Genomic DNA, 12781 nt, shown 5'->3' on the forward strand with positions numbered 1-12781 from the left:
GGTGGTGGGTCAGTGTAAACGGGTATGTCCGGTCATTCGACTCAGCTCCTGTTTACACCAATGGGGGGGCCCGACCTCTAGACCGCAGCGTCCTGTGGTCAGTAGTCTGCCATACTGTACGGACAGCAGCGGAGCCGGGGAGGAGGTTGCTGCATCCATTCACCTCGGGAGCTAGGTGGTGCACCAAGGCTGGGGCACCTGGGCTTGGCCCCAGCGTGGCGGTTCCAGAGCGGTGGTCCTGGGGCTTTGAGATGATGTCATCTCCAAGCGCTGAACTCGTGTGCAGTGTAAACGGTATCGGCCCGGGAATATTCCAGGTCGGCACCGTGTTGTAAATGCAGAAAATCCCGGATCCGACCCAGAGTGGAACCGTGTTCCCAATACCGGGTCGGGTCTTTTTTTACAATATTAAAAATAAATAATACAACAAACATTTTGTGTGTTGAAGCCACCTGGAACTGTATCAGAGATGGGTGAAACAAGAGCCCAATTCTGCACAGTATTTCGTGGTTTGCATTAAAATCCGAGATGACATAAGAAAGCATCTTCACTTTCAGCCCTGGTTGCTGGTTATATTTAGACATTTTACGGGTTACCCCAGGTTATTTTGGATATTTTGCAATAAGACTTTTGTGTTTTATTCTTAAAACAGGGAACTGCTGCAACCTTTGCTAAGAAGTTATGCAAAACCCCTCATGATCTGCGGTCGGTCTATAAGTACTATTTCTGGAAACAGATTTAATTCCTTTGTATTGTTTTCTGTCGAGCACTGCAGCATTTTGATATCACGTTGTGCCAATTATGTATGAAAGCGACAGGAGAGTTTCATACTTTTTAACAGCAAAGTTTTCCCGTTAATAAATGATTTGCTTAATTAGTATTCTAGTCGCTTAATGACAAGATTGGAGTTGTGAAAATGTCAATTGAAAGCATAACAAACCTAAGCTTACTGGTCAGCACATGTTCTCCTACAGCTTGTACTAATGTTTTACTTCTTTCAGGATTTTTCTCAAAAAAGCAGAGCAGCTACAAGTTGTATTCAAGGGCAACAAAAACACAATAGCTCTGCCTATAACACATTAATAAGGCTTTGGGGGGAAATCATAGGAGGAGACCTGCAACATGAACTTCAGTTAATCTGGCAGTAGGGAAATCTCAAAGAAATACATTCATGGGGCCTACACACAGGGCGACACTGCTGAGCGGTCTGAGCAATGTAGAACGCTCAGCACACAGCGCTGCACAGCGATGTGACAGCGCTGTGTGCTGAGCAATCTGTCAGGGTCAGTGGTCTCCGGTGACTGGCGATTAACTAGACTTATACATCATGCAGGATATTAATCGCAGGACGATAGCGACGTAGGGGCATTTTCTACGCAATCCAGTGAGTTCGCTTAGAAAATGCCCTGATATTGCCCCGTGTGTAGGCCCCTTAAGATAAACAGAAGACAATAAGGGCGTTCTGGGATTGACCAATTTTATGAGATGGCTCCCCGTCAACAAAGGAAGAACATACTTCACTATCACTTTATAGAGCTTATGTAACTTATTCAACAAAATGTTTCTTTGAAGCCTCCTTTTCAGTGCCACATAAAGAGTTTCCGCATTCTGATAAAAAGCCGACATCAATTCTGTTCTCATTAATCATTCAGTAAGAGAGGTTTCCTAAGCATTTTATAAATGACAGAATCTGCCTGGTTCTATGTCTACAGATGTTTGCCATGAGTTCACAAATTATAATGTTTCCAAACTTGGCTCAGTCTCGACTACACCTGATCAGCCTTTCCTAAGGTCCAAACACATGGGGTGACTATGTCCAGCGTGTATGGATAGCTATTTGGAAATTAAATGGCCGCGTTCCCTTATTTAGCGCAATATCACACATATCCGTCCCTGGTCACGCCACAATGAGTAACAGTGTGCCTTCTGGTCATCGTGCATGCCCATTGCATTGTGGGCTGATTCTGATTCGCACAAATCTATGTCCACTAAAGCAAATGGCGCTCTTGTACGTACACCATATGCTCACACGCAAATTTATGCGTATGTACTGTACGTCCTATTCTGAGTCTGGAACTGACCAGATCTGTCTTTCCATGAAGAAGTGTTTAGTTGGGGGGTAAATGGGTGTTGATAATGCGATTGCATGTAACCAACCGGACTTGTGGAAATATCATGGGAGCGTTGTGGGCATGTATCAAAAACTGAGTTTTGGGTGAGATATTTTGATTTCTGTGCAGGGTAAATACACTGCAATTTAGATTTCTGTTTTAACACACCCCACCCAAATCTAAAGCCGTGAACTCATGGGGAGATTGTGAGAAGTGATTTGGAATTCACCACCAAAATCGCTTAGTAGGTTTCCCTGAATTGGCCCCTGTGTACACAGCAATGCGCGGCAGTGTCTATTCGGCTGTACAAGCAGGGGCGGATCCAGGATAAAATGACAGGGGGGGCACCATGATAAAAGAGGGTTTAGGTGGGGGAGGGGCGGGGGTTAGTGGTGCCAGTGTACATGCTAAGAGAGCGGCAGAGAGAGGGTGGGAATGGGATTAAAAATAGGCCCTGGCATTTAAAGTCTGCAGGCCCACCATGGCAACAAAAGCGAAGGATGTAGTTGTACGTGCGCCGCAGCTGCGCTCCGGAAAAGGGGTGTGGCCACTCAACAGAGGTGTGTCCTTGAGTGTAGTCTACAACACCATATACAACTTCTACACATTATGCAACAAAATACTAGACCCCTTTATACTTCCCCCTACACATGATGCCAAATGGAATGAAACTAAATTCAAATAATGCCACACGGATTGAGCCAAAATTCACATAATGCCACACGGATTGAGCCAAAATTCACATAATGCCAAATGGATTGAGCCAAAATTCACATAATGCCAAATGGATTGAGCCAAAATTCACATAATGCCACATGGATTGAGCCAAAATTCACATAATGCAACATGGATTGAGTCAAATATCACATACTGCCACACAAATTGAGCCAAAATTCACATAATGCCACATGGATTGAGCCAAAATTCACATAATGCCACATGGATTGAGCCAAAATTCACATAATGCCACATGGATTGAGCCAAAATTCACATAATACCACACGGATTGAGCCAAAATTCACATAATGCAACATGGATTGAGTCAAAATTCACATAATGCCACATGGATTGAGCCAAAATTCACATACTGCCACACGAATTGAGCCAAAATTCACATACTGCCACACGGATTGAGACAAAATTAACATAATACCACACGGATTGAGACAAAATTCACATAATGCCACATATATTGAGCCAAAATTCACATAATGCCACACGGATTGAGCCAGAATTCACATAATTCCACACAGATTAAGCCAAAATTCACAATACGCTTCATAAACAGGGACATTGTCCACCAAAGGCACGCATTAAACATTTACACCATAATGTCCATTACACGTTAAGTTACACGCCATTATGTCCATTATGTATTATGCCAAACACCATAATGCCTATTAAAAACTATGCTACATAAATGCTGCTTATCTACATGCTCATTGCCAGAGGTTCCATGCTCGTTGCCATGTGGGATTACATGTTCATTGCTAAGGGGGAATACATGCTCGCGGTAAATGGGGGACAGCTGCCGCCAGGCAGAAGTGATAGCCACTAACAGTGGCAGAGCCTGGCTGTATTCAGAGCACTGCAGGTACCGACTATTTGAAATAATACCCCTTTCACACCAGAAAATGCATTCCCAGTTTGGCCCCTTTTACACCAGCCTAGTCTCTGCATTTTCTGGTGTGAGGGGGAGAGAAAACCACCCCTCCCCCCCCCCCCCCCTTTAACCAGTTATCTCATTTAACTGGCTATATCTTTGGAAGCAACTGACCCATTTTCATGAGTATCATATTGAAGAACTTTTGAGTGGGCTTTGAATGATTTTGGTCCTGTGAAACTGGAACGTTTGGTTCCAGAGTAATCTGCCCTCAAAGAACATGAACAGCCATGAAATTACATTTCAAAAATAAAATAATTGGTTTACACGCAATATCTCTGGAACCGATTGACCGATATGGACCAGACTGGTATTATATTGAAGGCCCAGCGATTTGGAATTGAATGAGATCAACCACAAGCTTCTTTGATGCCAGGGCGGGAACTGGCAGCCGTCGGAACCAGGTGGGGGTCGGAATTGACGGGTCCCATATTATCCTATGGGGAAAAAACGTTACAGCTTTGCCAGGCGTTATCTCCGGTTCCCGGGGGGCTAGAGACACGGGGCTGGGCTCGTTGGAAAGCCCTGGTCCTCAGCTACAAAATAAATGACGGGGGGGCACGTGCCCGGGTGCCCCCCCCCTGAATCCGCCACTGTGTACAAGTGCATTATCCCGTATTACAATTGCTGGCAAATACCAGAAGTTCCCCTTTGCCAACACCCAGATACTAAAAATATAATGTATGCAGATGTTGCTATGCCTGGATTTACAGGTAATGTTTACATCAGTGATGGGGAGGCGGGGCTTCGACAACATGGCTAAGGGGCGGAGCTATAAAGCATGTTCATTCAAGTTTTTAAATCAATAGGAAATAGTTACCTGTGAATTGGTGGAAATGAATGGAAGACCACGAAACGGGTGCTTCCACCACTATAGGTAGGCCGTATTAAGCACCTATTACATATCAGTAGCACTGATTCAGATTTCAAAGTCTTAAATCAATCAGGGCAAGGCAATCATTTGGGCTGCGACTTTAGAACACATACACAATTGCCGGTAAACCACGGAATCGCTGTATTATAGCACGCCTTAAGGTCCATACAGGCTTAGCGATTTTCACCCGTCTAAGGAATTTTCCCGAGGGTGGATGGCTTTCCGGGATACGGTCATTTGGTCTACAGCAGGCATGTCCAACATTGGTCCTCCAGATGTTGTGAAACTACACATCCCAGCATGCTTTGCAATAGTTTTAGCATTCTCTAATAGCAAACTGTGGCAAAGCATGCTGGGATGTGTAGTTTCACAACATCTGGTGGGCCAACGTTGGACATGCCTGGTCTACAGCATGATGGTTGACAGTCATTAGGTCGACACCATTAGGTCAACATGGGAAAAGGTCGACATGGGTCTAGGTCGACATATCAAATGGTCGACATGGTTCTAGGTCGAAAGGTCATTAGTTTGACAGGTCGTTAGTTTGACAGGTCATTAGTTCGACAATGTCTAGGTCGACAGTCAAAAGGTCGACATGGGGTTTTTCACAGTTTTTTGAGCCAACATGAGCCGACAGGCGGTATTTCATGCCCTACCATCCACTAGGGTGTGGTGGGAGAATAAAATAGTGTGCCCAATGCATAGCGAGCGATGCGGTGCACTTGAAACTGTGTCCATGTCGACTGTGTTGACATTCAGGTAAAAAAAAAAACAGTGAAAACCCCCATGTCGACCTTTTGACTGTCGACATAGCCATTGTCGAACTAATGACCTGTCGAACTTACGACCTGTCAAATAATGACCTTTTGACCTTTTCCCATGTCGACCTAGACTCATGTCGACCTTCTCCCATGTCGACCTAATGGTGTCGACCATCATGCTGCAGACCAAATGATCCCAACCCGGCTTTCCATAGCAGGACGCTATAGAAAGTTGGCCCCCCGTTGCCCAAAGCGGGGCCAGCTATGCTGTGGGAGCACGTATCAGCACTCACCAATCATCACCGGGCTGTACACACTGGGCGACTTCTGGGCTGAAAGCAGCTCAAACGGCAAAACTAAGCCGCTGTGTACGGGCCTATATACAGAATCAGTCACACACAGATTTACATTACAAGTCCTGTATCACACGTAAAACTGATCAGTACAATATGCAATGTCAGATGTCTTCTTTTTGTGACGGATACACTTGTGCGGTGAGTGACCCTGCACACCAGAGCGCGACAGTGTGGTGCGACTGAAACCACAGTGTATTAGGACACATATCTATCTTCTCTGGTATATATATATATATATATATATATATATATATATATGGTAGATATTGTCAATAATGGAAGTGTTCCGAAAATCTGCCTCAATGGTGAAGATTATTATTCCACGCCAGAGACCGCAGGTATGATAAACCATCGCAACTTTACTTTCTTTTCATCTGCTGTGCAGAAACCAAACCTTTGATCCTACTCCTGTGTGTATAAACATGCTGCGCACACACACTCACACACACACACACAACTTGCCTTCATGAGAAGCGTATATACAGGACTCCAGCTTGGGCTCCTTCTTGTCCTGCGGCAGAATAGTCCCAGGAACCCTCAGACTCTTCCCAGCTGCCTGGCAGTGATTGAGGCAAGGAGCTCACTCTCTGTACAGGGATGTTTTCTACAGTTCCACCCACGCAGCAACAGGGAGGACGAGAGAAAGTTAACCCACTCTCCCTGTATTTGCGGGCCTAGTCCTCCAGCATTTGGCCCGCTACACCATTTACAGCAGCTCAAGGCCCCAATGTGAGACTGGAGGTTTTGTACAGTTTGTTTAGTACTAAGAAAACGGCGACTTCTTACAGACACACAGGGGCCTGATTCAGACATGATTTCATCGGCCGCCCTGCTCCAGTGAAATTCATTTTCGCACCTGAGCAAATATATTCAAATGATTGTTACACTGGGCAGGAATCATCGCAGCCGCTGGGGAGCCCAGGACTCGGAGATAAATACAGGCACATCCGGCCTGCTGCTGGTGTCACACACTCTCCCCTGCGTTTTCCCGTATGTCCAGTATTTTTCTTTGAACTCCCAAAAAACATTTGGATTTCCACCCCCCACACTCCTACTCCCTGTCAATCACATTGCGAATGACCAGCAAACGGTACAAGTTGCAGGAGTTCATTGCAGGACAGCCTTGCGCATGTGTACTGTGAGCCGTATGCATGTGCAGTGTATCGATAATCGCCCGATTTATGGTTGCGGTACAATAAATTGACAATGAAAAGGTCGACAGTGTGTTACCCCTTGGCACAGGCTACCCATCCCAGTCCATGTGCTTGGTAAAGTACAATCACAGAGAGAGAGAAAAAAAAAAAACAGTTGTCTTGACCACATTGACTCACTGGTAGTTGACTTATTGTCTGTTGACCGCAATTGAGTCTATATTTAGTGTAGGCTATCCTATGCTAAAGCAACAAGTGCCCTTTAAATCAGTGGTCAGGGAACAGGGGTAAATTACCCCAAATGGGGTAAAAATTAAATTCCTGGGAGTAATGAATGGTCGCACTGCCGAGACATAGCCGGGCATGCATATGAAGCTATATACAGTACATGCCCGGCAGTGTCGCGGCAGTGTGCCCGTCCATTACCCCCAGGAAATTCATTTAATTGCATATAGAATCAATATATAGATTCTATATACATGCTCGGCTGTGTGTGTTACAGTACTGTAGTGTACAAGGACCTGAAGCAGTGCAGTGCAGGCTGTGTGTTACAGTACCTTAGTGTACAAGGACCTGAAGCAGTGCAGTGCAGGCTGTGTGTTACCGTACTCTAGTTTAGAAGGACCTGAAGCAGTGCAGGCTGTGTGTTACAGTACCATAGTGTACAAGGACCTGAAGCAGTGCAGTGCAGGCTGTGTGTGTTACAGTACCGTAGTGTACAAGGACCCGACGCAGTGAAGTGCAGGCTGTGTGTTACAGTACTGTAGTGTACAAGGACCTGAAGCAGTGCAGTGCAGGCTGTGTGTGTTACAGTACTGTAGTGTATAAGGACCTGACGTAGTGCAGTGCGGGCTGTTTTTTACAGTACTGTAGTGTACATGGACCTGGCGCAGTGCGGGCTGTGTGTTACAGTACTGTAGTGTACAAGGACCTGACGCAGTGCAGTGTAGGCTGTGTGTGTTACTGTAGTGTATTGCACTGCCTTAGGTCCTTGTGTATAACATGCTTCCCTGTGTGATACCCCGGGCCCCACCTCCAAGTCCGCCAGCTTCTTCAGTAGAGTTGACTGGTTGCTGCGCCATCTTGGCAGCGCGCAGTCTGTACTGCCGGTGCGGTGCTAAGTTTGCCTGGTTATAGGCTCCTGTCAGGGTATACCATAGTTACCTATGGTAGCAATCTCCCTCTCTCCCTTATTAGTCTAGCAATCTCCCTCATCTCACCTAGCCCACATTACACTGTTACATCGTAGTTACCTCCCCTCCTGCATTCTGCAGGAGACTCCCTGACATAACAGCAATCTCCCTCTCTCCCTCATTAGTCTAGCAATCTCCCTCATGTCACCTAGCCCACATTACACTGTTACATCATAGTTACCTCCCCTCCTGCATACTGCAGGAGACTCCCTGACAAAGCAGCAATCTCCCTCTCTCCATCATTAGTCTAGCAATCTCCCTCATCTCACCTAGCCCACATTACACTGTAACATCATAGTTAGCTCCCCATCTGCATTCTGCAGAAGACTCCCTGACATAGCAGCAATCTCCCTCTCTCCCTCATTAGTCTAGCAATCTCCCTCATGTCACCTAGCCCACATTACACTGTTACATCATAGTTACCTCCCCTCTTGCATTCTGCGGGAGACTTCCTGACATAACAGCAATCTCCCTCTCTCCCTCATTAGTCTAGCAATCTCCCTCATGTCACCTAGACCACATTACACTGTTACATCATAGTTACCTCCCCCCCTGCATTCTGCAGGAGACTCCCTGACATAACAGCAATCTCCCTCTCTCCCTCATTAGTCTAGCAATCTCCCTCATGTCACCTAGCCCACATTACCATGTTACATTTACATTGAATCATCAGCACCATTTCCCAGCACTTTAACAAGTATAGTATATCTTACTGACTGCTTTGGGGCTCATCTACATTTGGATCTAAGTCATTTTAGAAGATTCCTCTCAGATGTAGCAGTACACACCCATGCTTATAGGTGCCACGTTCACAATCTCTCCATATATGGAACTAGACACGCCCTGTGGGTGGAGTATGACATGCCCCCTCAATGGGGGGCCTTGCTAAATTCTATTACCAACTATAATCTCCCTAAAAATTAGTTTTCAAAAGTAGGCAAGTATGGGGTATACCCATCTCTAGTCTAGGGGAAAACATTGCACAGACTGTCACTATATCATCCTGTAATACTGACAATGATAGTGCCTGTCACATTATCAATGGCTATACCACACACAGCCTGGCAGCCATTGATGATGATTACCATGTATGTCCGACACACAGCCTGGCAGCCATTGATGATGATTACCATGTATGTCCGACACACAGCCATACATGGTGATCCTCATCATCAATTGCTGCCAGGCTGTGTACCGTACTAGCAGATATACAATACATTTCTGGGGGTACGGTGTGTACTACAATTGTATGATTTCCTTCCTTTCAAATCAAGGGGTAATGTTGGGGTACTGTATCTTAATATATTTTGGGGTAAAAGAAAATGCTCTATTTACACCTTGGGGAACTGACACCACATTTGTGATCAGTGATCCCTGTTATAAAGGGAACCTCAATTTCCTCAATGTACTGTATTATTTATTACGTTATTTATATAGCGCACACATATTCCGCAGCGCTGTACAGAGAATATTGAACATTCACATCAGTCCCATGCCGCATTTCTTAAGAACGTGCATCATTAGCGACACCGTGGATACACAATAGACAATTTGACTTTTATGACGGTCAGACCCGTCGAATTGTATGGCATAAAGTCTAGTGTGTACCCAGCTTTACCAAAGACACCTAGTGTTTAAATGTATCAAAAAATACAGTACATTGTAACCAAGTCCAACTAAACTTGAACGGACCACACATTACGCTTAAATACTCTGCCACAGCATAGTGTCCCTGGATCTTATTTTACTATGTTGTCAACTATGCAAATAGCACAGCATGAGCTACGTGTCCTGTATAAGGGAGAAGAGTAACAGGGATTCCATGGGATAGGAACACAGCCTGGAGCTGAGATACCAAAACAGGATTCTTCTGCTGGAGACATTCCAAGCTGCGCTCTCTGCCTCAATGAGACACCTGTCACTGAGCGTCATTTATCATAACCCACAAAGAGATCATACATTCCCATCCAGAAACTTGCTGCACATTACAGTCACATGTGCTCACCGATACACACACACACACACACACACACACACACACACACACATTGACTGAGACACGCGCAACCTGTAATTTTCCTTGCAAGGCGCTACAACACTGCGGTCACTTGGTGGCGCCATACAAATAAAAGGTAATAATAATAATGGAGTCAATGTTCACGTTAGACAAAAATTATATGTATGATTTCTGTCCCTTGGTAACTTAAAACAATGGGGGAAATTTACTAAGATGTGTATTCTACTTCATGTGATGTTGCTAGGGGCAACCAATCAGAATCTACTTCTTATTTATTTAGCACCCTAGAAGATAGTAGACAGGATCTGATTGGTTGCCCATAGCAACATCACATGTGAAGTAGAATACACATCTTAGTAAATTTCCGTGTGTGTGTGTGTGTGTGAAGCATCAGACTCCTTTCTCTTCTATACAATGACCTGCACTGAGTGATCTGTGACTTCACAGTGAACCATCAGCACCGGAATCCTGTCACTGGTTAGTAGACTGAAAATGTTGATGTCGGAATACTGACAGTTGGCATCTCAAGCTTAAGTCTACTATTAAGGGTTAGGCGGAGAAGAGACCTGGTGACAAAGTGATACATCTGTGCCGGGCCCCCAAGGTTTAAAACGGGCCCCTGAGTAGGAGGAGCCCCAACGCAAGCATTATATTGACTGCAGAAGGTCATCCTGGCTTAGATCGATAGCTGAAATAGGTAGACATGCTTAGGGTCGTCATGGATGTTGACACAAGCACTGTCGACAGTCAAAGGGTCAGGGTTGAGCTGCAGGTAGGAAAAGGTAGGGAGTGGATAAACCTGCACCCAACCGGCATGAAGCTGGAGAAAAGAGATGGAAAAGTTGCCTATGAAAACGGTTACAGCGGTTGTATATTCGGGGGGGGGGGGGGGGGGATTTACAAGGCATTGCTCTTGGCTGGCTTGACTTCAGAACCCACCAGCCTCTTAATATTATAGTGCTGCTTTAAATGTTGGGGTCAAACACGCGGAAATGTCTTTGTAGATATGTCGGTATTTCTGAGTAGGCCAGATTGTGAGTGTTGCGAAAGCAGATTCATTCAAAGACGCAAAGGTTCTCCTACAAGAGGCCATACTCCGATAGGAAAACTGCACTGTCTTCAGAATTAGGCCCAAAGCCGCCATAGTGCCGAGGTGGATGCTGTTGTGGACCTAAGCGGCAGATGTTTTTAGTCTGCATACGCATCTGGGTCACGCCGCTCTTGCATCCTGATGGTTGCCGCCGGCAGACGCAGAAAGAATTTGAATGCAGTTTGGTGGTCTTTCTTCTGTGGTAACGTTCACACTGAGATTCTGAACTAAGCGTCCTACGGTGCGATTATTTTTGTGCACAGCAGCGTCTCTGTACAAATTCTATTAGCACAAAGGCTCTGCGGAAAGAGACATTCGCTCCTGCACCTCAGCATAAAAGCACATACGAGGCACCAGATTTGCGTAAATAACATGCGCAATGCGATACGATGTACATTCATCGAATAAATGTCCCTGGAAATAGTTGTATTATTAATATGTGGCATCTGCCGTTGCGTCGTACAGACTCGTGTTGCAACAGTCACCGAGATTTCTTTGGTGTTCAGTGCTGAGCGCACAATTGTTCACGAGCGCAATCATGAGCACAGGACCTGTCATTGTGCAGGAATGTTTGTCGCAGATTCTGGTTTTTGCTGATAAAGGGGGAGGGGGTGTTTGGCAGAGATGGAACAATGGAGCCCTGTTTTGTGTTGGCCGCAGGCTGGCACATGGAGTATACAGTCAGCTCCTGTTGTTGCTCTTTATGAATCACGTGTTGATTCCTATTTACCCGGCACTGCTGATTAAAAAAAAAAAGAAAAAAAAAATTCCCAAAAAAACAGGAGGGAATGTGATGGAAAAGCCCATTCTTTAGCATATTTTTCTTGTAGTCCACGTTCACATGACAGAATAAAGAATCTAGCAGCCTCCATTGTGAGATGAAGTAAACACAGGCCACTGTAGAGAAAAGTAGGTGGCTTAAGTTGCACCTGTTCCTGTTCCCTCACAACGAAGGCGGCCATTTTGTGTGCAGAAACAAGGTCATAATACTGGGGAGAAATTCAACTCTCAAGGGTCCGCTTTACGGAGCCCCCAATCACTCACTGCTATGGACACAGCGGTAAATAAAGTAGGGAGGGGTAGGAATTAAAAGAAATGGTACTGGAGGAGGAGGCCTGCACAGTGTTAGCCCAAGGTAGCCAAACCACTGATATTCCTGTGTTCCTCTATGGGTTGTGGGTAGAGACAGACTGTGGCCACACCTAGCAGGCGTGTGTCATAATTGCCAGGCGCCTGTGCCCAAGTACACCGCATCTCTGCATGCCGCCTGTGCAAAGCATCAGGTGGGGGTGCTGCTTGACCAGGTTTTAGGGCCTTACCAGCCCATCAAGCCATTGGTCCTTCTGGAATTTGTCAAGAGAACCAGATAGAAATTCCAGGGACATTTATTGACGTTACTGGTCTTTGCTGCCTTTACACTGGGTTGAATTGCACCCTGTGGTTCATGCCAATATAAGGGTCTCACAATTTGGAGTACATAGTTTGGTGGAAGGGTGAGACACACTCACGATGGCGTATCAGATCACTGAGGTACTGACGATGTTGCAGCATTGTAATGGTCAGGA

General features: G+C 45.6%; 1 protein-coding gene across 6 annotated transcripts in view; it reads right to left on the reverse strand.

Moving 5' to 3' along the window:
• Positions 1 to 12781, reverse strand: part of RALGDS (ral guanine nucleotide dissociation stimulator) — a 125458-nt gene that overhangs the window by 54652 nt on the left and 58025 nt on the right. Inside the window, exon 1 of one of the 6 annotated variants that reach the window (XM_083160946.1) lies at positions 6228 to 6363. The exons of 4 other annotated variants lie outside the window; for them this stretch is intronic. In XM_083160946.1, the coding sequence (XP_083017072.1) occupies positions 6228 to 6233 (6 nt within the window). In that variant the 5' untranslated portion in view covers positions 6234 to 6363. Of the gene's footprint in view, positions 1 to 6227; positions 6364 to 12781 lie in introns of those variants that run through there. One more of the 6 variants, XM_083160949.1, reaches the window with a different exon arrangement.

The sequence above is a fragment of the Crinia signifera genome, chromosome 9 (assembly GCF_055691185.1).
Source record: "Crinia signifera chromosome 9, ASM5569118v1, whole genome shotgun sequence".
Taxonomy (NCBI): Eukaryota; Metazoa; Chordata; class Amphibia; order Anura; family Myobatrachidae; genus Crinia; species Crinia signifera.